This window comes from Calonectris borealis, chromosome Z (assembly GCF_964195595.1).
Source record: "Calonectris borealis chromosome Z, bCalBor7.hap1.2, whole genome shotgun sequence".
NCBI lineage: Eukaryota > Metazoa > Chordata > Aves > Procellariiformes > Procellariidae > Calonectris > Calonectris borealis.
The window spans coordinates 40526431-40552578 of NC_134352.1; the positions used below are offsets into that span (position 1 = coordinate 40526431).

A 26148-nucleotide genomic window follows, 5' to 3' on the forward strand; every position below is an offset into this window, starting at 1 on the left:
AACAGTTCTACTACAAACACCTGATTAAAAAAAAATTTATGTGAACATAAAACTCATGCTATTTTCTTTAACTAAACTGATCTGGACAGACATTAAAATGCAGACAAGTGTCTAGCCTAAGGCTTGTTAATGCAAAAGAAATTAATGTATATGAGTGTATGTAATTTCCTGAAAATTTCTACTATAACCTCAGAAGTCAAAGTAGATCTTAGGAACCCTTCTCGATTGGCAAAGTGCCACTGATTTCCGAGGCATGAATTATATGGAATCAGAGTAATCACCCCAATGTCAGATAGCTTCCCTTCTAATAAGCCTTTCTATGCCTAGAGTATGACAAGGCTTTAAATTAAAGTGCTAGATATTACAGTAATCTTCAGCAGCAGTAATACTGGGGAGGAAAATCTCTATGTTCTTCAGTGTACTTATTAAAAGTGATTCCTAATAATTTGATCAAAGCCTCTCTCAAGTAGTTGTGAAATAAAGAATAATAAAAGTATGCAACACATATTTGTATACCTCTAGACCATAACACAAATCCCAAGGATAAGGCAGACGGCGATACACCTAACATTTGTGCTGCACAAGCCACTTTCAGCACCTGCATGCCAGCCTTTTCTCCAGCCAGGCGAGGACAGAACATGAAATGCCAACGAACTGAGGTGCCGGCAACCTGCTCTCCCCAGCCTGTGCTACTACCAATGCACATTGCAGAGCCACAACAAGCAGGATAAAATAAAAGATTTTAGGATTACTGGGTGGGCTGGAGGTCTGCTTTGTGAATGTGGGGAGGTGGCTAGGGATAGGTAGCCAGCCTCCCACAGCAGGGAAGGAGACAGAGCAAGGTATAGAGTAGGAGTGAGGAAAAGGGGCTGAAGGCTGCTACCTGCGTCCTGCACATGGCAGTAGCTGTCAGCTCTGGCTCCTCGAACCTCTTCTTTGTTCATGTTGCTTGTGGTGCCTAAATATGTCACATTTAGGAATCTCTGAACCAGACCAGAAAGCAAGTCTCCCTTGCACTCAGCTGTCATTTCCTCAGTGCTCCGCTGTCAGGCAGAAGACAGGAGAGCAACTAGTTTTCTTGTCACCACAGATGTCATCCAGATACACCACTTCTCTCACTACCTGCCCTTACAGTCAGGTAATGTGCCCCCGCCATGTCTCCTACAAATCAGGAACAGTCTGCATCCGACTGAGCTGGAAACTGGCTCGTTCTTAGCACTCCTCACTCTGCATCTGTGTGTGTGACACGACTACAGTAGTAAATGTCCTATTCACATTACAAAAGAAGAACTACTAAGCCATGGATATTTCTACCAATGGGCGTAGTCACCACACATTCTATGTACAAGTACCACCTGTTGTAAAATTAAAATAGAAATCTCTTTCCCACAAAGATGGGACCACAGAGATTCAGGATAAATTTCCTTCCCACTACCCAGGCTGTACTGCTTCTTAGTACAAAAATTTGTTGAAAGATAGCTGGCTAATTTGTATCTTGAAGTGATACAAATGAGAAGGAGCAGCTGCCTTCTGGGCTAAAAATCTGTCTGAAACCTCAAAAAGCAAAGCTCATACAAGTTTGGAGGCATGCTTTTTTTTATAGACCACTGGTAAATGGTAAGTTAATAAAAACCTTTTGTGCTGAATGTAGAGTTTAAGTTAACATGCCTAGAGCAGATGGCAAGCAGTCTTTTTTTTGCAAGAAAGATATAACCTATGTGACTGTGAAACACAGTACCTTGTCCAGCATCTTTCTCAAAACTGCACAGGTCCTACCGCCTCTACTGTTCCTGCATTGCAACGCTTCTGCTAGCTAATCAGTCCTTGTTATTTGCCAACAGATGCTGAAATTTTACCTACAGAAATAGCCAGATAAAACCAAATTCTAATTAGCTGGCTGCACATTACATTTTGCCACAGTTGTTGCTGCATCTGGACACAGGCTTCCACGATGCTCCTTTTGGTCAGAATGAACACAAAATATTTGTCCAGGGAGTTGTTTAACAAATTGTTTTATCTCAGGTTTTGTTTTTGAAATGTAGCTAATGTTGCAGGTCAGAGATCTAAAACATTAAGCAACTCAAAAAAAAAAAAAAAAAGAACTTTTCCTTAATTCAGGTGTATTTTAAAGCTACATAATACACAAGGAATAAAATAGTAAGGGTGCAATGTAGGGTGAGGCAACTGAAAAGGTAAAACAAGGAAAAAACATATCTGATAAAGGTGTTTTATAAGGATTAACCTTGACTGAAATAGTCAATAGAGCTTCAAAATACAGTAGCTCATCCAACCTTCATTAAGCTGTTGCTTTGGTTCCATTATTGTTGCGTTTAGTTTTCATAAAAATTACCTCTGTTAGTAAGTTAGAAAAATGAAAATTGTGCTCACGTTTGGAAAGACCTACATAAGACATGAACCTGGAGAGCTAGAAAAGCAATTCACCTCTAAATAGAAATTTTACAACTTAGGCAGAGCAATTATAGGGAGGAAAGAAATGCATAACTCACACCCAAATTCCAGTGTGTCTTTTAAATTAAAAAGCTTTTTGAGGTATTCCAGTACAGGCTGAGAACCCTTTGGACTTGGAAGAACACACCTGTTTATGTATTGCAACATTAATACGAATGGCAGGTCATAGGTTCAACAGCCTTCCAGCATTTTTCAAGGTACAGATCCCAGCAAAAACTTCCACTCTTGCGTCAGAATAGAGAGAGGATCATTTTTCCCACTTGCCCAAGGAAATTATATCCAAAGAGACTGAAAAACGAAACGGTTCCAACTACAGTTGCTAGAAGTCGCAGTGCATTTTGAAATGAAATGGTAGTCCTGGGTAAAGATGTAAATTTCTGATACTTCCCGACACTCCTCTCTCATGTATCATGCAGTAATTATTCCTCTAACATTTACAGCCACCTAGAGCAACAGCTGCCCACAAAACAAGTGAAAACTTTGAAGCCTCAGACCCATGTAATGTATCAATATAAATGAAAAACTTTTCCAAAATACTGAAGTGTACAGTCATGCCTTCCAGACAATAAAAGGCTACTCATTTCATTCGGAAACACCAAGAGAAACATCTCAGTTTTGTAACCTTTTTGGACTTTCCCTCTCCCAAAGCCTCAAGCTTCCCCCTCTAGTCACATTATTTGTCCTGCAAATATCTCATATTGCCTCCTAGAGATTTAGAAAATAACACAGGAGAAAAATGCCATAGAAATGGAAGATCTTAAAAAAAGTAACCCTTGCACTTTGGATTGCAGCAACACATTTAACCATTATTTAAAACTGCATATATATCAGTGTTTCCTTCCAATCAGCTGAGCCTTGATGCTGTATTCAAAATTAAAGCCTTGATCTTATCAAAAAAATGTTGAGGACACAAGAATATTCACTAGTTTTCCCCACATATCATCTATAAAATCAGTTTTGATTAAATAGGAAAACTGCTCCTGAAATGTTTATCTCTCCCCAAAATAAGTATAGGAATGATCAGTGAATTCTGTTCAGAGCTATCATTGCTCAGGCAGTGGCTAGTCTGCCTTGGGTTTTCTTTGTTTCTCATATTTTTATGTCTATATGGATTTTAAATAGGTCATAAAGAATTCATTGTGAGCTTTTGAGGAAAGGAAGTAAAACAATCACCCAGATATGACAGCCCTTGAAATTAGGAGCATGAGGGACAGAGTACAATTTCCAAATGATTGCATGTAAATACAATACTGAAGTACCACAGATGTGGCTGACATTTTGTTTTCCAGAGGTCACTCCTGTTCCCATATTACAGAGGTGCCAATTACAATTGTTACCGTGATAGTTCACAGTGGCACTTCCCATGTGTATCTGCTACATTGATCACATAAAGTCAGGAGCCAGGTCTAACCAGGTAACCGACAACCCTTCACAACGTGGTTGCTAATATGGCAAGGCTGTAGTTTGGTGAACATTTATTTCAGAGGTAACGCTGGAGTTTCTCTTCAGAGGAAATGCTTTCCTAAGCCCCTTTGTGATAGTAGATACAGTCCAACAGACTGAGGATCTGATCTGAATTAAAAATAACCCACAAAAACCTTAACCCACATCAGTTCCCTGAGGGGGCAGAAAGCAATATGAAGAACTAATTATGCTGACACGACCATGAAAAGAAATAACTGTCAAACTCTGACCAGGATATCTTATTAGTGCCTTCAGAGATTTCCTCTGAAATTGTTCTCCCCTTCACTTAGTCTTTTATATTTAAAATGACTTTACTTACTGACCTGAGCTTGTCAGTGTTCCTCATATTTCAGATTGGATTTTAAACACAGCCAAGAGGCTGCTTTTTTTTTTTTTTTTTAAACACCAAAAGCAACAAGCTCTAAGAAAAGCTGTAGCATCTGAGCACACCAAACCAGTTGTCCACTTAGACACTTGTTCACTACCTTTACCAGAAAGCCCTGTAGTACTAACAAGGAAGAAGGGAGTACTGTAAAATACAGGACATTTGGCTATTTACTGTGCAGTTTCCACCAGTCTAGGCTAATAGCAAATAAGATGTAGTCCAGAGGTCATGCTTTAACAGGAAATCCAGGGCTATACAGGCCTTCTCACCATGCAGGACCAGGGGGTACAAAACAGAGGCCTGAAACAATCCCACAACGGTGCAAAATGACAGCATCATTGAAAACTTCTGCTGAATTTCCTTACAATACTCACATGTATTAATCCAAAGATCTGATGCACAGTACAGCAATACTGGTTTCAGCAGATATAGAGGGAAGCAGTTCTAGCACAGAGCAATTTGCTCTGTTTGTTGAAGTAGATTGTAATATCCACAAATAATGATGAATGTCAGGCAGTATTCACTCATGACTTAAGATATTATTTCAGTCTGGTTCTCCTGAACACTACTGCACTATCAGTCAGGATTTATACTCAGGGTGTCAGAGTTGACAATGCAGCAGATAACACTCTTCCATTAAATCTACCGCACTGAACCTGCACCTAGGCCATACAAACAAACTTTCAGTAGTGCTGAGACATTACAGCTGGAATCAACCACATGAAGCAAAGCAGTCTTCAGGACACCTTCCTGTCCCAGGGTCACAGAATGGTTGAAGATGGAAGGGACTTCTAGGCGTCACCTGGACCAATACCCATGCTCAAGCAGGGTCATCTACAGTAGATGGCCCTGGACTATGTCCAGAAAACTTTTGAATATCTACCACCTGTCTGGGCAACCTATGTCACTGCTCAGTTACCCTTATAGCAAAAAAGTGTTACCTGATGTTCAAGAAGAACCTCCTGTGTTTCAGTTTGTGCCCACTGCCTCTTGTCCTGTCACTGGCCATCACTGAAAAAAGCCTGGCTCTGTCGTCTTTGCACTCTCCCTTCAGGTATTTATACACATTGATAAGATCTCCCTGAGCTTTTTCTTCTCCAGGCTGAACAGTCCCAGCTCTCTCACCCTTTCTTCACAGGAGAGATGCTCCAGTTCTTTAATCATTTTAGTGGCCCTTCACTGAACTCTTTCCAGCATATCCATATCTCTCTTGTAATGGGCAGCCCAGACCTGGACACAGTACTCCAGGTGTGACCTCACCAGTGCCGAGGAGAGAGGAAGTATCACCTCCCTTGACCTGCTGGCAAGATGACTCTTAATGCAGCCCAGGATACCATTAGCCCTTGCCTTCTTGTGGCGAGGGCACATCACTGACTCATGTTCAACTTGCTGTCTACCAGTACTCACAGGGCAGCTTCTGCAAAGCTGTTTTCCAGTTTGGCAGCCCCCAGGCTGTACTGGTACATGGGGTTGTTCTTCCCCAGGTGCAGAACTTTACACTTCACTGAACTTTATGAGATTCCTGTGACCCCATACATCCAGCCTGTTTCTCCAGCCCATTGAGGTCCCTCTGGATGGCAGCATAACCCTCTAGTGTATCAGCCACTCCTCACAGTTTTGTGTCATCAGCAAACTTGCTGACAGTACACTTTGCCCCATCATATAGATCATTAATGAAGATGTTAAACAGGAATAGACCCAGTATTGACCCCTGGGGTACACCGCTTGTTAGTGGCCTACAGTTAGATTTTGTGACGCTGATTAGCACCCTCTGGGTCTGGCCATTCAGTCAATTTTCAGTCCGCCTCACTGTCTGTTCATCCAGCCTATATGTCAACAGCTTGTCTATGAGGATCTTATGGGAGGCAATGTCAAAGACTTTCTTGAATTCCAGGTAGACAATATCCACCCCTCTTCCATCATCTACCAGGCCAGTCATTTCAATGCAGAAGTTTATCAAGTTGGTCAAGCATGACTTCCTCTTGGTGAAGCCATGCTGACAGGTCCTGATGATATTCTTGTAGTTAATGTGCCTAGAAATGGTTTCCAGGATGAGCTGCTCCATCACCTTTCCAGGGATCAAGGTGGGGCTCACTGACCTATAGTTCCCTGTGTCCTCCTTCTAGCTCTTCTTGAAGATTAAAGTGACATTTGCTTTCTGTCATTCTTCAGGCACTTCTCCCAGTCATTATGGCTGATAAAAGATTATTGAGAGTGGCCTTGCAAACACATCAGCCAGCTCCCTTAGCACTCATGGGTGCATCCCATCAGGGCTCATGTACTTAGGTATGTCCAGTTTGCTGAAGTATTCCCTCACCTGATCCTCATCCACCCAGGGTGCATCTTCCTTACGCCAGCATTTCCCCCTGGTCTCTGGGATCTGGGATACCTGAAGGTCAGTCTTGCTAGTAAAGACTGAGGTAAAGAAGACATTCAGTACCTCAGCCTTTTCCATGTCCTGTATAAAGCTCCCCACCCCATTCCGCAGTGGGCCTACATATTCCCTGGTCTTTCCTTTGCCATTTACATATTTATAGAAGCCCTTCCTGTTACCCTTGACATTCCCCGCCAGTTTCAACTCCAGATGGGCTTTGGCTTTCCTAGCCATGCTTTCTTCTACATGCTTGGACAGTGTCTTGTTATTCCTTCCAGGTTACCTGCCCCTGCTTTCACCTTCTGTATACTTCTGTTTTCTCTTTGGGTTGCCAGGAGCTCATTGTTCATCCACACAGGCCTCCTGGCATTTTTACTTGACTTCTTGCTCACTGGCATGAACTGCTTTTGAGCTTAGAGGAGGTGATCCTTGGAGATCAATTAACTTTCTTGGCCCCTTATTTCTTCTAAGGCCTTATCCCAGGGGATGCTTTCAAGCACATTCCTGAAGAGGCCAAAATCTGCTCTTCTGAAGTCCAGGCTTGGGATCTTGCTTTTCACTCTGCTCCCTCCCCTTTCAGGATCCCAAACTCCACCATCTCATAGTCACTGCAGCCTAGGCTGCCTTCAACCTTCACATCCCCAGCAAACCCTTGCTTGTTTGTGAATAGGAGGTCCAGTAAAACACCTCTACTAGCTGGCTCCTCTATGATTTCCATCAGAAAGTTTTCATTTATTTTCTCCAGGAAAATCCTGGATTGCTTATGCCTTAATGTCTTGTCAATCCAGCAAAAACTGGGGTGGCTGAAGTCCTCCACAAGGACCAGCACCTGTTAAGGTAAGGCTGCTTCTAGCTGTCTGTGGAAGTCTTCATCCACCTGTTCTTCCTGATCAGGTGGTGTATAGCAGACACCCACTACAGTGTCACCCATACTGGTCTACTTGTTAATCCTTATCCATAAACTCTCTCTTGGCTCCTCATCCATCCCCAGGGAGATCTTCACGCATTCCAGCTATTCTCTCATGTATGGGGCATTTTTCCAGTCTGTCCTTCCTAAAGAGTCTGAATCCTTCCATTGCAGCACCCTAGTCACACAAGCCATCCCGCCACATCCCTGTGGTCCCAACAAGACCACAGCCCTGCGACTGCACACAGATCTCTAATTCCTCATGTTTATTCCCTATGCTGTGTGCATTAGTATGCAGGCACTTCAAAAAGGCATGCTGATTTCCCAGAAATGGTCTGGGACATTTCCCCATAATGGTGTCTCATAGGCACTTCCTTGCTTATATGCAAATGCTTGAGCCCTGTCTTGTGGGTTTTTTTCCCTTCCACTCACATCTCTCCAGTCCTTTGTATGTCAACGTTGTCCATCAATCCTTCACAGGGCTGCTGGTAACTATCTCCCTCTCCCATCATTCCCAGTTTAAAGCTCTTTTTACCAGGCCAACCACCCTGCTGGCAAAGATACCTTTGCCCCACTTAATTAGGTGTACCCCATCTCTCCCAAGCAGATGCTGATCTTCAAACAGGGTCCCATGGTCATAGAAACCAAAGGCAGCTAGCAACACCAGATCTGCAACCAATTGTTAACATGCAGTCAACCCTTTCCCCTCACCAGCAGGATTAAGAGATGCACTACCTGGGTCTCATAACCCTATCACCCCCAGAGCTCTGTAGTTACTTTTGATACTCTTGAGGTTGCCCCTGCTAGTATCACTCATGCCCACATGGGAGAGCAACAGGGGGTAATGGAGAGTGGGACAAGCTTTAGCAGTTTCTCCACAACATCCTGGATCCACACCCCTAGGAAGCAGCAAAATTCTTTGGACAACAGGTCAAGTTGGCAGGTGAGTACCTCAGTCCCCTCAGAAAGCTGCCCACCGCTATCACTTGCCACTTCCTCCAGGTTATCCTGTGTCTTTCAGAGTTAGTTATCTTGGTTGCTTCACTTGAAAGCACACCCGTCTCCTTCTTAGCTTTGGGGGCAGCAAACCTGTCCCACAGCTGCAAGGCTTCAGGTGGAGCAGGAGCCTTCCTGCTAGCTTGTGATGTGCCCTGAGATGAAACATGCAACATGTTTTTAACAAACCAAGGAATGGTTAAGTAGCAAGTATCAGAGTATTAATTTAGTACCATACCTAGAGCATTAAGTGACAGACAGGCAGAAGAGAAAAGGGATATAAATGAATCTCCTCAGCCAGGATATAGTGTTTCTCTGTTAAGAGCTTCTAACCAGCCTGCCAACACCTGTTATACATATAGCATGTGCCAAATGCTAATTATGCAACTGAATCAGGGACAACCCAGTTTAGCAGCTGATTGTAAGTACCAGGTAACCAACAAGCTCTTGAAAATTACATGCCAATTTTTTTTTTTTATTTGTAGGAGATATTTCTAATATGAACATCTGATTTTTTAATTGTTAGATAAATAAGGGAGTGAAAGAAAAAGAAAGAGTTGGAAAGGAAAAGACAGGTGAAACAGAGTCCTGAAATCTTTCCCTATTTACCCTGAGCCTGAAAGCTCCAGGTAGTTTGGCTTAATGTAGTATAACCTTACACTAGTAAGAGGAAAAGGAACTACAGAATCTACTGGACAGAAGCTTTCCTATAGCAAGACCTTCCAACATATGTAAAGCCTACTTATAGCAAAAAGCAGATATATCCTAGTCATTTTCAGCCATATCACAATATTGCCAATGGTCACTTTACTGCAACTAAAATACTACTGCTTTCTTTAATCCTTCCTTCCTGAAATCATGTGCTACCTTAAAATGCCAACATGTGCTTTGACATACAGCTCCCATAGCTGTAGAGAAAGGAACCCTGGTGATATGGACCTTTTTAAAATGTAAAAACAAAACCAAATTTATATTTTTAAAAATGAAAAACTCAAATTTCTTTAGCTACCTGGTTGTATCAAGTGTTGCCACTCATGGTTCCTGCAGTTGCCAATGTCTAACCACTAAACTCACTTTCTCTGAATACTCTCAGAGCAGACAGCTGACCTGCTCTACTTCCCTGGGGCCAGGGCAGTACCATAACAAACTCGGGATCAACTCCTTTTGAAATATTTATCTTGACAGGAAGTTATACAGATACCACAAGTGACATATCATTGCAGTTTTTAAACCAGGAAACACAGAATAAGAATGAAACATTGAATAACCTTTCCTGCCATTCATAAACCTGTAGGAAGTCTGAAAGAAATACGTTGAGGTGTTCATCTGTGCAAAACACTCAAAAAATCTGACATGTCCCAGCCACAGACAGCAGCTTCAGTAGCTCAGAGGAGCACCACATGTATTTATCAGCTTAAAGTCCTACAGTATAACACATTGTTTTTTCTAAACATATTATTTTATGTCATTATATAATACACAGGGCCAAAGGCTGACTCAGCCTCAACTTGTCTGGACCTATGTAACAAATGAAAAAGAAAATGTAATATTTTGTATGTAAATCTGGAATCAAACATTGCTCTTGTATAGCTTAAAACTGATTTTTAGTTCTCTAAACTGATATCCTTCCTTACAGATCTATTCACCATGTTTTGACAACTAATTTAATTACTTTGTAAATGTCATTGTTGATTTTAGGAAAAGGCTGGAAGCATTAGTGGAAAATAGCAGCTCTGAACATAGCAGAAGCAATATGTTTAAGATGTAATTGCTTTTTAGATATGAAATGGCTCTTCACTAAGATTTTGTGTACCTCAAGTAGTTATGTTGAAGTTGGCAACAAGAAAACAGAAAGTTCCAGGGAGAGGAAAGAGATAGTAATGATCCTTTCATGTTAATGCCAGTCGGCACGTAATGAAAACACCATGCAGATCCCCTATTTACACTAAGCAACACCCATAGCTGTCAGTGGACCAGTGAAGTAAAGAAGAGAGCCAGCTGTAGGATAGAATATAGTCACAGCTGGAATCAGCCCAAGTGGCAGATTTAGCTATTAAAGAGAGAGGACACTGTTCCTGAACTGCTCAACATATAGAAGGGTTATCCAAGAGGATCATAACCAGAGTTATGCTGAGTTACAGTTCTTCTATTTATTAGGACTAGTTCAAATGAGGCACCAAAACCAGAAAAAAAAACCCTACTCCCCAATCTGCTCCCACCCTCTATGAAGCAGGAGCTAATTTCTGTAGAAATTCTCCACAGACAGGACCTAGCGGCTACTGAAATCAAGTCACATCATCAAGAGCATTCCCTGTTTATCATTTTGCTTGGTGCTTCCTTTGCAGAAAATAAACACAGTAAAACAGTTCCGATGGTGTGTAAATGTTCAAGGGGAAAAAAAAGAATATATTGTCCAGTATTAACTGTAAATTTTAAAACAAAATCTGATGCAAGACTATGTTATTCCTAGGTACTCATTAATTAAATTTCAAGATATTTGCTTTCATTATAAGTCTATCTTCCTAGCTTATACTTTGTTATCCTTAAAAACAAGGCCAAAACAATGCAGAACAAGGAAAAAAAACACAATGAAAAGTAATTATCTGATTTACTTTTGCACATTGAGCCGGTGAGTATTCTATAACACATATTTCAATTGCTCCCAGTCTTGCTGGTTTTGAATAGCGGCTACTTGCGAAGCAGCAGGAAAGTGTTGAGTTTTGGGAAGACAGTCATAGCCAATAAAAATGCTGTACGCAGCACATGCATGTTGATTTTGCAGTTCAGAAGAAAAAACACATTGCTTTTTTTAGGTATCTAAATATCTTACATCAGAAGCTTGAAAATAACATAAATTGCCATTAGTACACACAATTCCTTTCATTCATAAAATTACTCACTTTCAAAAATTGAAAAAGAAAGCACGCAACACGCCAATAACAATTCTTTTCTCTCGAAGTATTGTTTTTTAGTGAAAGATAATAGTTTAAAGTAAAATTACTAGTAAACCAAGTTGGGTAGAAAACCAATAAAATTAGACTAAATTCAAAATCAGGGTCTTTTGACACACAGATTTTGTACTGCAATGGATGACACTAATAAAAGTATATGTAACAGCATGTCGTAAGTATGTTCTCACAGTATTTTTGCTGTACAGGACATAGAAGTAGAACTCAGATGCAGTTATGCTGAAATTAGGACTTTCAGTTATAGCTGACATTACCCACTGGATGTCTTAGGTCTAATGGAGACAGTTGTACAGGTACACCATCTTCCCCTTAAACAGAGGTACTTGACAAATTCTGTGACAAAAATAATCCTTTCTTTCTGTGGATAAGATTTTAGGAAGCAATGTGCTACAAGAGCTGGGAATAAAAGCTCTCAGCCCTGCAGGAAAGTACTTGGGGATACTGGTGGATGAAAAATTGGACATGAGCCAGCAATATGCACTTGCAGTCCAGAAAGCCAATTGTATCCTGCATCAAAAGGAGCATGGCCAGCAGATCGAGGGAAGTGATTCTCCCCCTCTACTCTGCTTTCATGACACCCCACCTGGAGTACTGCATCCAATTCTGGGGTCCCCAGCACACAACAGACATGGACCTGTTAGAGCAGGTCCAGAGGAGGGCCCCGAAAAGGGTCAGAGGGTTGGAACACCTCTCCTATGAAGAAAGGCTGAGAAAGTTGGGGTTGTTCAGCCTGGAGAAAAGAAAGCTGCAGGGAGACCATATTGCAGCTTTGCAATGTGTAAAGGAGGCTTATAAGAAAGGTGGAGAAAGATTTTTTACCACGGCCTGTATTGACAGGACAAGAGGTAACAGTTTTGAACTGAAATAAGGTAGATTTAGATTGGATCTAAAGAAAAAATTCTTTACAATGAAGGTGGTGAGACACTGGAACAGGTTTTCTAGAGAAGCTGTGGATGTGCCATCATAGGAAGTATTCAAGGTTAGGTTGGACAGGGCTTTGAAAAACCTGATCTAATGAAAGATGTCCCTGCCTGTGGCAGAGGGGTTGGACTAGATGACCTTTGAAGGTCCCTTCTAACCGAAATCACTCTGTGATTCTATGAAAATCAGATTCACAGAGGTCCAAAGTCAAGTTGGGGAACACTAGTTTGATCCCCTGTATGGCATTGACCTTGCATTTTCCATGGCTTAATTGTTACAGCAATTTTTTAAGGAAAATGTTAACTTGAACTTAAAGATTGCTAATGACTGAGAATTTCTCAGTTTTGTGAGTTGTCCCATGGTTACTCTTACTGCAAAAGAGGCCTTTTGTTTCTCGTTCAAATCTGTGAATTCAAGTTTTAGTCTTCTGCCTTATGTTTCTCTGCTGCAGTAAAAAATCTTGTTTCTAGACCGTGATTTTTCATTGATAAACATTGACAAGCAAATGGACTTGTTCAATGAACTTAAAAATGCATGTTTTCTATTTATGCTATTCGTTTTCTTCTGAATGTTCCCCAGTTTATCTGCATCACTCTTACCTGTGAACAGCAGAAATCTTTCAAGTAAGATTAGCAGCAATGTTAAATAAGTACTAATACAACTTCTCTATTCAAGTACCTTCTGTTTATATATGCAACAATTCTGACACTAGAATTTGCACTGGGAACTTTTGTTTTGTTAATTATGTTTGCACTCCTAATTTTTCTTAAAGTTACAACTTCCATAATGGACATCTCCATTCTATGAACACAGCAGTTGTGATTTCCATTCCTATGATTTTCAGTGGATTATATTAGACTACAATAAAACTCTAGAAATAGAATTTCAAGCAATGCCAAATCAGATGTCTTATAGAAGTTTACTACGTCAATATTAATACCTAATCAAACCAATTTATAATTTCACCAAAAGAAAGTTTGGTAGGATAGTTTCAAATAGCCTGATTGCTATAAGCCACTTCGATTGCCACTATTTTATCATATTTCAATATCTTCATAATAAAAAAAAAAATTTATGTCTTCCATTATTCTGTTTTAGATCAATGTCAAGTTTTCTCAAAGTTTTTTGAAGCTTTCTTTTTGTTCCAGGATGTGTTTAAAATCGGCATTAACACCTAAAGATTAACTCGAGAAGGTTTTATTTTGAATAGTCATATAACTGCAGGGATTTGTGACCGGAATACATAACCACATAGTATTTATAAATTCTCTACTTTCAAAGGAATGAATGCTAAAAAGTTAAAAAGGAAAGAAAACAGCAAAAGTAGTACTTTTGGTATGGAAATCTTGAGGAGCACATCCTTTGTTGCTTTGCTTTTTAAGTATGACTGACTTAAGTGGCACTCTACTGCACAAAACTGGACATAGCTCATCTATAATAAAAAAGCAAGATATAAATATCATTTCCCCTAACTGAACTCACAGGTTTAGACTATTTAAATTCTCTAATTTGAGTCTAATTTGAGTCTAAATTCTCAAAGTCTCAAGTCTTTTTAGATTAAAAAGTTTTGTTTTATTAAACAAAAAATATATGTAAAACTAGATTTCTAAACTCTACGGTATATACACTTACATAATTATATATAAACAGATTATTAAATAGCAAGCAACATAACTTTTTATCCAGCAAACTAATTCTTATACAACTTGGAAAATTCCAATAAATGTCCACAAAATCCTGTAATTTGAAACCATTAGTAGAAGACCTTTATCATCATTTTACTGATAGTATTTGTTCATGCTGTTTAGTCCTTAAAATCTTATTTAATACATTGCTATATTACAAGACTGTTTAGCACAGAAGTTTCAGTCATGTTGGTACTTGAATTTGCAAAAAATTCAAGGTAAAATCTTATAATATGCTTGAAAAAGGCAACAGAATTGTCACAGTTTCTGTATATAAAGTTGTTGAAATTTATCTAAACTGAAAATCCTGAGGAGGACAATTTCCTTGAAGAACAGAAAGTAAATGCAAACAACTCTGTACGTGTTTGCACTTTAAATGTTGTAAAGAACTAAATGTGTTATTTGGTCTTAAGAATACAACCGATCACGTTCATTCTCTAAATTAATCCTTCCCCTCTTATGAAATAAAATCTCTTTTTAAGATGATAATTTATGTTCCACAACGTACAATGTCTTCATCCTGAGGGCTTCTATGCCTGCGTATCCTTTATTACAGTGAATATTTACTTTCAGCAGGTCTATATGTAAATTAGTAGCTGTGGCTGTGAACTTGAAAATAAATATGTTGATTTAAACGGTGAAATAGCATCTTATGAAGGCTCTACTGCTCTTTGTTTTATCTGTAGTTACTGGGAGCAACTACATTAACAAATAAAAAAGTTCATGATGATTTTGAAGTGCTTCTGGCCATCTGTGGTTTCTAGTGTTTTCTATTCAGGCGGATAAAAATAGAGTTATTCTGATATTCGCTAATGATTTAGAGATTTTTGATCTTCAGAGCTGAAGACTGAGTAATACTTTCGTAGTGTAGGAAGGAGTAGAATCTGTGAAAAGAGAAAGAAGAAATACATCTCAGACTTCAGCTACGTAATCCAGCACAAATAAATGGAGCCCTTACCTAGAAACAGGTAAGTTTGGTTTTATTTCAAAGGTGCTTTATAAGTGATCTTTGTGCTATCTTTCAGAAATTCTGCTGGCTCGTATTATACAGAAGCTATTCCTTCTCCAGTTTGCTTTTCAAAAACAAGTATTGGCATAATCTATAGCACAAGAGTTCAGAAGCAGGAAATACAAAAGGGTTTCATGATTCAACCTCATCACAAAAAGCATGGAGATAAGATTTGTCTAGGAAGGCAGAAAAGTGTATCCCTGAGCCGCTTTGTCCCAAAGGAGTATAAAGCTGACCTATGCTTGACAAGGCCAAACGCAAGTTTCAGGCAGTCTGGCAGCCATTATCTTAGACTCCACATTTCACAAGTATGTAAATACAACTCCATTACTACATATTTCATGAGTTTCTCTGAAGCCAAATTATGATCTCAGTTTTTCCTCCATTCCTTCTCTGCATTTTAACCACTGTTGCTACCATTATCAGAATCTGGCACTTTTATAGCAGACTCCACTTTGGAAGTAGACGGCTTGAATACTCGAGTGTGCAGCTTATGGACATTAAGGAACGAAAGTCCAGTATCAGAACATGAAAAGTATTCTGCAGCCACATCCTGTGGCCTTTCTTTACATTTCTCTTTTATCAGGTCTTGTAGGACCACTATATAGACCACTTACATGAAATGCAAGGAATGAAAAGATACCATAAGATTCATTCCACAAAAATTCATTTCTACACACAAACTCTCAAAAAGATTTAAACAGAGCCTATAGGGTACTTTGGCTCACAGGAAATTTTCCCTTTGTTTCCTAACACGTTTTACTAAACAAGTCTCGAGAGATTGACAGTTACTTAATAACGGTAAATTTTAGGCAGAACAGCAAGCTAAAGTAATATGTAAACTTTCAGGTGCTGTCCAATAAAGACAAAAGCAGTGATTTTACTACAATAATTTTGCAGTGGTTAAACAATTAGTACATTGATACAGATACATTGTTAAAGAATGTTCTATCAATGCAAAGAGCATTTCATACATGTACTGTGTTTCCTTTGAGGGGGAGAAGCACTTCTGCAGGAATTCAAAACCACTAATGCTAATCCCAAAAGAGGTAAGTAAATCTGGAGAATGAGAATAATCATTGCATACATTGTAATTGAATTAAGGTTAATGCATGTACAAACACACCATTAATTTTGTATACATTTGTTCAATATGAAGTCTTTTAGTTAGGGCCCAAACTTTTAACAAAACACATTCAACATTTTCACTTTTATAATCTTATTTAATACCATAACAGACAATTACAGTTTAAAGGTATATTTCTTGTACTCTTAAAAATTAATGTTCCCAATGTATGCCTGCATTTATATCCAAGATAGCAGGACGTTTACTGCAAGTTAACACATACCCCTTTCCTTTAGGTCTTCAATGTATGTTTTCATAAACTCTTTCTCAAACTGCTCCCGTTCACGTTCACTTTCTATAATTGCTTCAGTATCTTCACATACAATGGTTTCAACTGGGCTGTTCTTGAGGCTTATGAATCTAGAGAGAGATTAACACAAGAATATACGCAACAGGCTTCTGAACATCACTGGCCAACATGAAAGACATTTTAAAAGTTGCTACTACAGCCAGAAGGAGAAACGTAAAGAACATTTGTTAAATTTTTGCATTACGGCATTGTTAGGATCCACCTATTATTAGAAAAAATATAGATTTCAAATGGCACCTTCTCTATACTCCACTTTCCATATAAAAATGATCAGATTTATCTCTTTCTTTTCACCTATCTACATAATCATTCCTTGCAATAACAGATATATTTCTTTATTATGGAACTTCTGACAGACTGCACTGTAATTTCACATCTGTTAACGAGCAGTATGAACTCCATCTTAACAACATTGCCTAGCAATCTGGAATTTTGCCAGTATCACTTAACTGACAATATGTATCTTCATTTTTTGGTTGTTGTTATGTTACTTCTCTTTTTCAATGCATGACTGGACGTGCTTTATGTTGTATTTGCAAATTTCCTAAAACTACACATTGCAGGTGAAAAACTAGATGGTTACATAAACAACTTATATAATGTGCAAATTAAGTGCACAGCATTCTGAAAATCCCTGGTGATACTATCACTCCAAGAAGGAAAAAAAAATCAATAAAATTATTACTTTCAAAAGAACAAATGTTCCAACAAATCATATGGCTTTTTAAAACCTCATGAATTGCTGTGAGTCTGTGGTCAGTTGACCTTGGCTGGCCAGGAGTCCACCAAGCAGGTCTCTCACTCCCCCTCCTCAGCAGGACAGAGGGAGAAGATGAAAAACTCATAGGTTGCGATAAACACAGCTTAATGAAGAAAAGCAAAAGCCACGCGCCGAAGCAAAGCAAAGCAAAAAAAATTATTCTCTGCTTCTCATCAACAGGAGACATCCAGCCACTTCCTGGGAAGCAGGGACTCAGTATGTGTGTAGAAGTTGCTTTGGAAGACAAACACCTTAATAACAAATGACCCTTCTCTTTTCTCTTAGCTTTTATTGCTGAGCATGTCATATGGTATGGAATATACCTCTTTGGTCAGTTTAAGTCAGCTGTCCCAGCTATGTCCCCTCCCAACCTCTTGCTCATCCTCAGCCTACTGGCCTTTGTGGGGGAGGGTTGGAGAGACAGTCTTGATGCTGTGGGAGCACTGCTCAACAGTAGTCAAAAACCTTGGTGTGTTATCAGCACCATTCTAGCTACAAATACAACGCCTAGCACTGCGGGGCTTAAGGGCTGCTATGGGGAAAGTTAACTCCATCCCAGCCAGACCCAGTATAGAGTCTCAAATGGTTGCATAATCAAAGACCTGAACATGGCCTGCAGAAATACAAGATCATTATAGCTGCAGACTAAAGGCCTTTTAGTCTTATCCTGCATGCAGCAATAATAGGCTCTTTCACAACAAAGAATATATGAACTGCTAAACTCATGTGACACTATTTAGCCTTTTAACTAGCCATGTCTCCCACTCCCAGCAACATACTTTTGACTGAGCTTATCAACTGCCAGACTACTGGTCGCACTCTGGGGCATGGCTTTGCGACGCCAGGGTTAGAGCTACTATGACCAAGCCTATACAGGAATAGCACTGTAGGCATACAGATGCACAATGTGGGGAACTGGCAGATGAAAATCTGAAAGCTGCAGCTCCTCTGCAATTTCCAATCTCTCTAGTGCCTCCTTAAGGGCTCTGATATAAATTGGGCCAGAATTTGACTACCAGAAACTGGTGGAAACTGATGCTTGTGAAAGTATTTCTTCTGGGTGCATCTACCTTATCTTCTTAAGAACATATTCCTTTCTCTTTTACTTCTACTTACTTCAAACCTGTGGTTGACTCACAGACGGCTGTGGGTATCTCAACCAGGTCATCACCACTGACAACTAGCAAACTGAGCTTTGGCATATTGACCAGAGCTCGTGGAAGATAAGTCAACTTGTTTTTCTGTAGGAGAAGTGTCTGCAGTTGATCTAACCTATAAAAATATAAAAGACAAAGATAACTTAAAATATTTATTTCAGACAGGAGCATCTATCCAAAATAGCAATACAGACTTAATCTTGTGTAAAAGAAGAACAATTACATGCACCATCTTTGGCTTCTCAAAAATTATTCATACCACACTTTGCACAAATTGTCATCAACTTTAATGGAAATTTCCAGTCATGGTTCTACTTTATGGATGTTAATAGCACACCTCTGACAAGTACTTAGAAGCATGCCCAAGATAAAAAGTTACAAAAATTACTGTGCTTTCATACATAAGAGGTTGACAGAATATGATATAAAGCCTCACCATGTGTATCCTGGAACTAATGAAAAATATGGGTCACGAGCTCACAGCTTTGCCCATGTGCTGGTGTCTATGAACTAGATACATCCGTGCTAGGCAGTATATTCCCATCTATTGTTTTTCACTAGTAATTAGTACTGTGGGGAGCAAGAGAAAGACCAGCTCCTGGTCATACGGCTCTTGCAAGTTGTCCCACTGAAATCAATTTAATGACAATGTTTTGTGGAGGAAGGCATTGGGCTTCTTTTGTTTTATTTCCCCTGGCTTTTCCTAATGCAATAGTTATTTGTGGCTGAGCATTTATTCCTTGGAGCAGACAGAAGACGAAAAGCATAACAAACTGATGAAACAAGTTTGTCTCATTTGACCAGAAGGGTCCATTCCTAAAACACTCTTGCAGGCTATTGCTTATCAGGCCCATATGGTTTGTTTGAATTCAGGGAGAGAGATATTAAGTAAGACTTCAGTTTACTGCCAGCTCATCTTTTTTAATCACAGACTTTATGGTAGTTCATTGAGGTTCTTCGACACTGCAGGCATTGAAATCATGAGTCTGAAAAGAGTATCAGTTTACTGGGGAGGGGAGGCATATCCTGACATTTTGTAGTCTTCAGAATGCACATGAGCCCAAGAGATCTCAAAATTCAAAACCCAAAGTCAAAGAAAACCTTATTTTGTGGTGTCTGATTATGATGTTTTAGTATTGAGTCTGGCAACTCAGTATGAAATGGAGAAGATGAAATGCAGAAAAGCAATATTTTAGAGATAGAAAAATATACATAGGTTACAGGGAAAAAATGACCCTTAAGTTGAGGGGGTATCCTTCCATAAAATAAAAATATCCTCTTAGAAGCCCTTTGAAGTTAATCAAATCTCTGCTCAGATCCCCTGGAAAAAAATGAGATGTTTATGCTATTGTGGCTAGAGTCTGTGAATTACTAATACAAATTAAGACTTCAGCCCTGCTGCCAGAGAAATCTGTGATTACACAATGTCCCAGAAAACTCTTTTTGCCCGGCAAAAAAGGTCTTGCAAAAGTTAAGGTTGAACAACTTTTCTGTGAAGTTTCTTCTGCCGCAGGAATCTCTATTCCCAGATCAATAAACAATCCATATTTTTTTTCATAAACTTTAGTTAATATGTGTTTTCGTTTACTTATGTCTATGTAAAGTTTTGTAAACCAAGTTACAACAGGAGTCCAGAGTGAATAAATAGACCCAGGGATAAGAAAAAGTGCTTTCTCAGGCTAGTAAGTCCTATTAAAGTGATCAGCATGATTTTTTTAAAACTAGTTCTAGTGGATCTCTAAATTGAGAGTGAGTATATGTGTGCACATGCAGATATACTTCAGAGTAGGAGGGGAGGATTGTCAGTGTTTTTTTTAATCTTAACAATATTTTTCTGCTCTACTGCCAAAATTTATCAGGTTCTTTCAGTAACTTAAATATGCTTTAGTTCATCTTTCCCTCCACCCTGTCTACCCTCCAGAGAGATACTGCTGTCAACTCCATACGGTGAGTCCCCTTTGCTGGAACTGGGGCAGAGTATGTCCCATGAACTTCCCAAATAATAATGCCTGGATATAATGACAAATTATCATGAATGCAGCAGAAAATGTAATTAGTTAACTGAAGAGTAGAGGCACTGACTGTGCAATCTGCCATCAATGAGCTAGAAAATGTAGTTTCGGTTCTCTGACCTAGTTCATCAATAACAATGGTAAAGCTTACAGGCAAAACTATCCGATGCATTTCTAAATGTGATTTTTCACGTGATTTTTCATTAATGGTGTCCCTTGGAAGCTTGTTACTTTCTAGATTTGCTTCATAGTTCACAAGCCTGTCAATGAATTAAAACATAAACTACCTGTCTATGTCTTCTGGGAGATCTTTCAAGTTGTTGCTGCTAATATCCAGCCACAGCAAATTAGACATCCGGAGTACACAGATTGGAATAGAATGGAACTTGTTTGCTGACACATCCACAACTGTGACTTGTTTCAGGTTACTTAGCTAGAAAGAAGCGATGTTTTATTTTAGTTACGTTTTGCAAATACAAGAAGACATTTCATTCATCAAACATTCTTATTCCTCTTAAAGCACTTAGAAAAATAAAATTGCATGATTTTTTTACTCAACTTTTTGCCAGCCTTATCTCTTATTCATCATTTTGTAGGAAAAAGGATTTCAGAAATAACTACCTCCCAAAGTGTTCATCACCTTTCTAACACCATCATGGTATTGAATGAAATCTTCATTCTAAAAAAACCTATAGTTTCAGACAACACCAAGGCTAGAACCAGACAATGGCTTAGTTCCTTCCTAGGTTACCTATGAACTAAGCTCTGAAGTGACAAAACACAGTTTTGATAATTAATAGATGCTAGGTTACCATTCTCAAAATCAGAGATTTTATAACTCACATCAAAAATCCATAGATTTCCTTTGTTATCTCTATTATGCACTCAGAGTATATTGCTAGGAGACCCTTAGAAAATGAAACTGTTAATTTAATACAACAGAAAATTTGGTCTAATATTTTTCAAATCTCTCTAAAAATACATCTTCCATACTGCACACTAAATATATAATAAGGTGCACTAGAGCTTTTTATTTGAATACTTTTCAAAGGAGTTACATTTTTAAGTAATAAACCTTTAGCGTGATGAAGGTTAACTACAAATGTAAAATATACCTGTTAAAGAAATAAATGTGTTAAATAAAACTCTCTGTGTACTGAATCAATTATTCACACTACCAGTGTTCATAAAACCATGCAGCTAGCTAAAGTGAATGCCAAAGGAGTATAAATGTTAAACAGAAAAAATACTTTAGAATGGAAATTATGTCTCTGAGCTTCTGATCATATGTCACCATCACAATCTAGCTCTATAGATCCTGATACAGAAAAGAAAGTAGCAAAAAAAAGTCATTGGTCTTTGCCTGAAGGTTTCTGAAAATGTAGAAAATAATTAGGAACCAAAAACCCCAAACCAAATATATTTTCCACTTCCAAAATGAGCAAAATGTAAGCAACACCATAAATTATGAAAAAATTAGAAAGTAATAAGATACATTCTGAATTTTTGAGAAGGATTTTTTTTATTATTATTTCATAAGAATCAACTTCTCTTTTGTTATATTTTATTGCCAAACTTCTTCTTATTGCAATTCTGCCAGACTTTCATCTTAATTTGACTCTTGCCATTTGAAATGCTCACATTCATAGCTTGGTGCTCTGTCAGAGCCAGTTTGGTTTGGGATATTTGGCGGTGTGTTTTTTTTTGTTTGTAGGGTGTGGGTTTTGTGTTTGATTGGGTTTTTGTTTTGTTTTTTCTAGATATAACCTCATATTGCTGCCAGACCTTAAAATTTGGAAATCTTTTCAGGGAGATTTACTTAAATTATCGTATTACAAGTAACTACACAATTAAGTTTACCTTTTGAAAACATAATAAAGGTTCAGAGTTTCTCAAGTCAAAAACATAATTTTGAAATCTGCCCACCACTGCATTAAAACAGCCTTGGTGAGGTATTGCCATGGAAATGTCTCACTCCTGATTCAGAACAGGAAAGCACACATTTTATTCTGACACTTCTCATTTCCAAACCATTTTGTCATTTTGAGGACTGACTACTAGCAATGAACACTCATTCCTGTACTGTAAATTTTTCAGATACTGAATCTTTTTTCCAACAAAACAGAATCTCTCTTTGAAAAAGGAAAGCTTCTAGATTGTAGCAATGAGAGAACAGAGAAAATAGTTGGCACCATCTTTACACTGCATTTACTTTGTGGTTTCAAATTACTGTCCAAAATTCCAAATCCCAAGCAAATATTTCAAGTTTCTCTGCACTCAGAACAATTTGCTAAAACTGCTGATACATTTCTTTCAACAAACTCTCCCCAAAAGGAATTTAGCAGGCAAAGAATTAAAACAATGTCCCACAGGCTTAAATGCCACCCAAAATGTTCTCAAACTATCCCTAATGAAGAAAAGCCAGTGTCTTTATACACCAAGCAACAGATTGTTTTAAAATAAACTGACATCACTGTTCACCCAAATTCCTAAACACTTTGCTTTCATATGCAGTCACCTGTCATGCTGAAAAAACTTGGTGACATTAACACTGGATGGTAAAATGATATTTTTTCAACAACAGTAACTAGTTTTTATATGTTTTAAAGTGCTCTATGGTGTTAAATATTAAAAGTAACATTATATAGCAGTATTTTTTTTTAATAAAGAGTTGTTTCTGTCATTTTTCATATTGTATTGAAAACAGATTGTTTTAATACTTGATTAGATGAAAACCTACATTTTTCAGGAGTTTGTACTCCCATAAAAATGTACCAGCAAAATATAAGGCCATGGACTCTCTAGATATAAAGTTTGGTTCAGCATGTCACAGAATATATGGAGCCATGATTATATTGTGTAAGCTGCAAGCCCTCAGTACTTGTTCTTTTAGGGTAATTTTTAACAAAACCTGTCCATTTTCTATAGTGTGTTGAAACCTAATGGAGTTTTTATTTAATCTGTCTCTGATATGTTACCAACAAACACCTATGATATATGATGCATTGGAAATTATGACAGCTATGTATTATATTTCTAAAGAAAACCCTGTGTATTTTATTTCTTCTTGAAGGACTGATGGATTTTTGCACCTTTTATAACATTTCATTTTCAAACAAGCATGGCTCCCTTATCATTTTTACATTATAATTTATTTTTGCTTGATGTTGATTTTTGCTATTTTCCTCTATTATGTGACTTTGAATCAGTCAGTGTATAGGCTTTATGCAAGTTCCATTTTAAAAAATGACTTTATTTGATACTCTAGCTACCTGGACTCACTTATTGTGGTCCTTATGTTTAATCACTGTTGTCATTTTTTTTTGACAAACTGCCCCATTTTGCTTATCATAATAATTTTGTTCATAGAAATAATCCAGATAACGTTGTAGAACTCCACTGCTTCTCTTTACCTCTGACAGTTAAAAGAAAGAAAGAAAAGAACACCATGTCCTGGGCTGAACAAGTTATTTGATTAATGAGTGTGTGTTTATTTCTGTTCTGCTTTTTGCCATGAAAGGGATTTACTGATGAGGTTGTATGCAAGTTATCATGAGTTGCCTACTATTTAGCACCAACAAATGAAACGGTGTAAAGTCATGTCAAACCTTACCACAAAAATACTGTATATTTTGATTATATGTAAACATTCTGTGACAGAAACAGCACCCCATCAAAGTCAATGTATGACAAGACATACAAAAGATTATGGAATGTCTATCAATGCATTACGAACATGATTTTGCCCAGAAATTTCAGACTCAATGAATAAAAAGAAAATTTGTACCACTTCAGTAGGATCAGGTTATCAAATATGTTGTCTCCCAAAACACATAGATTGGCACTCAGCATCTTATTAGCTTGCTGAAAACAGTACAGTATATATGACAAAGGAGCACCCTAGATGAAAGCTTCACAGTTACCCACTTACACCTCATGCATTTAAACCAAATCCCCAGCTTTTCTTTCACAGAGTTGTAAATGTAACCTCTCTATAATCTCACTGACATTCCTGGAGAAAAGCACCAATTAAAGAAACAGGGTACAACCATCTTTAGAGGCAGAAGATATCTTTCATGAAGATATACTGATATATTTATAGCCCAGTCCACCAGACTTCCAAACTGGACTCTTAAATGCAAAGGCATTCAATAGTCAACCCCACCCTTTAGTAACAGGGTACTCGTTCACGTATTTTGTGACAAAATCCTCTGAAGCATAAAAATGCATGACTTCAAACAGCACTTCATTTGGTGGTAACATGATAAGCTAAATCCAAGAAATGCGTGTGGAAGCAAGTCTTCACCCAAATGGCATTATTCTGATCTTGCAATGCTAAAATCCTAAATCTTTGGCAGAGTTAATCCACGAACAGCTGCTGTTATTCTGATGCCAAACTGTTTACTTGCAAGTTTAACATTATCCCCTTTCGTCTTTGGAGCATTACTATCATTCAAACACCTAATGTTTAAAGTCTAATAGAGTAATTATAGCTATGATGATCTAAGCATAAAAAGTTCATAGAAACTTTGCTTTTTATTAGAGCAGTTTTTTGTATACACAAACCTTTCATCACGTTTGCAAAGAATGAGAAATCTGGCTGCATATGCAATATTCACCAAAATATCAGGTATTGATCATTCACAGGTGATTGGAGAACCACATAACAATAAGAGCAGGACTATCTTCACACAGTTAAAATCCCTGTGAATGTGGATCGTGTGTTTAAATTTAAGTATAGGAGTTGTTCCAAGCCAATAGGTGAGTCACGTGCATGAAATTAAGTACCCAATCAATGACTTTCTGGGCTGAAGCCAAAACAAGTCTGCTGTCTCAAAAAACAAATTTATGTTGATTAGTTACAACAAATTTTCATAGTATTGCTGCTGCAGCTACACGCAGTCTGCATATATTATTGCACTTTGCCATCATAAAGTCATCTCATTTTCAAATCTCCAAAACTTGTAAATTAAGGACATAAGGACACATATTAAAAGGGAAAACTAGGCTCTACCAAAAGTCAGTTACAGGTTTCTCATCAGCTTAAATGGATCCAGTAGCTCACTTTGTGTGTACACTCTTCATACATTTTAATTGAAAACATTAGAAGAGGAAGAGCAGCAATGTCAATACAGGCATACAGGCATTAACTGGCCTCTCTAGAATGTTTGGATAGAAAGAGTCCTTTGAATACATCAAAACACCCTTTTAAGATATATTCTGTTCCTTCAAAAAGAGATGACCAAAATTGCTCACTTTCACAACAGAATAGAGACAAAGCCAAAAACTTTTCTCGTTTCTGCTCCAAGATGCAACAGCAATTGAAGAGATACTATTCAAATGGTGCCATCTTAATTATGATTTAAACCTATATAAAAATTCTGTTTTGCCATGACAATACTGTAGCCTGTGAAGTTAGTATTCTGATTTTAAAACCTGAGTATGTTCGTTTGAGCTCATACTGAAACCCAGAATGTCACTATTTGCCAAAGTGGGGCAAGGGGAAAACACCCAAAAGAGAAGGAAATTTTATTCTGTAGCAACTCAAAAAAGATATTATAAACAAAGATGACAGCAAAAATGAAGAATTATAACACACTTATT

General features: G+C 38.1%; 1 protein-coding gene across 1 annotated transcript in view; it reads right to left on the bottom strand.

The window, feature by feature from the left end:
* Positions 1-13051: 13051 nt before the first annotated feature.
* The window catches only part of LRRC2 (leucine rich repeat containing 2), a 70844-nt gene continuing 57747 nt past the window's right edge, over positions 13052-26148 (bottom strand). The window contains exons 6-9 of the mRNA XM_075136301.1: positions 20832-20977; positions 18492-18647; positions 16529-16665; positions 13052-15054 (exon numbers count right to left, since the gene is read on the bottom strand). Of these exons, the coding sequence (XP_074992402.1) occupies positions 15005-15054; positions 16529-16665; positions 18492-18647; positions 20832-20977 (489 nt within the window). The 3' untranslated portion in view covers positions 13052-15004. The remainder of the gene's footprint in view (positions 15055-16528; positions 16666-18491; positions 18648-20831; positions 20978-26148) is intronic.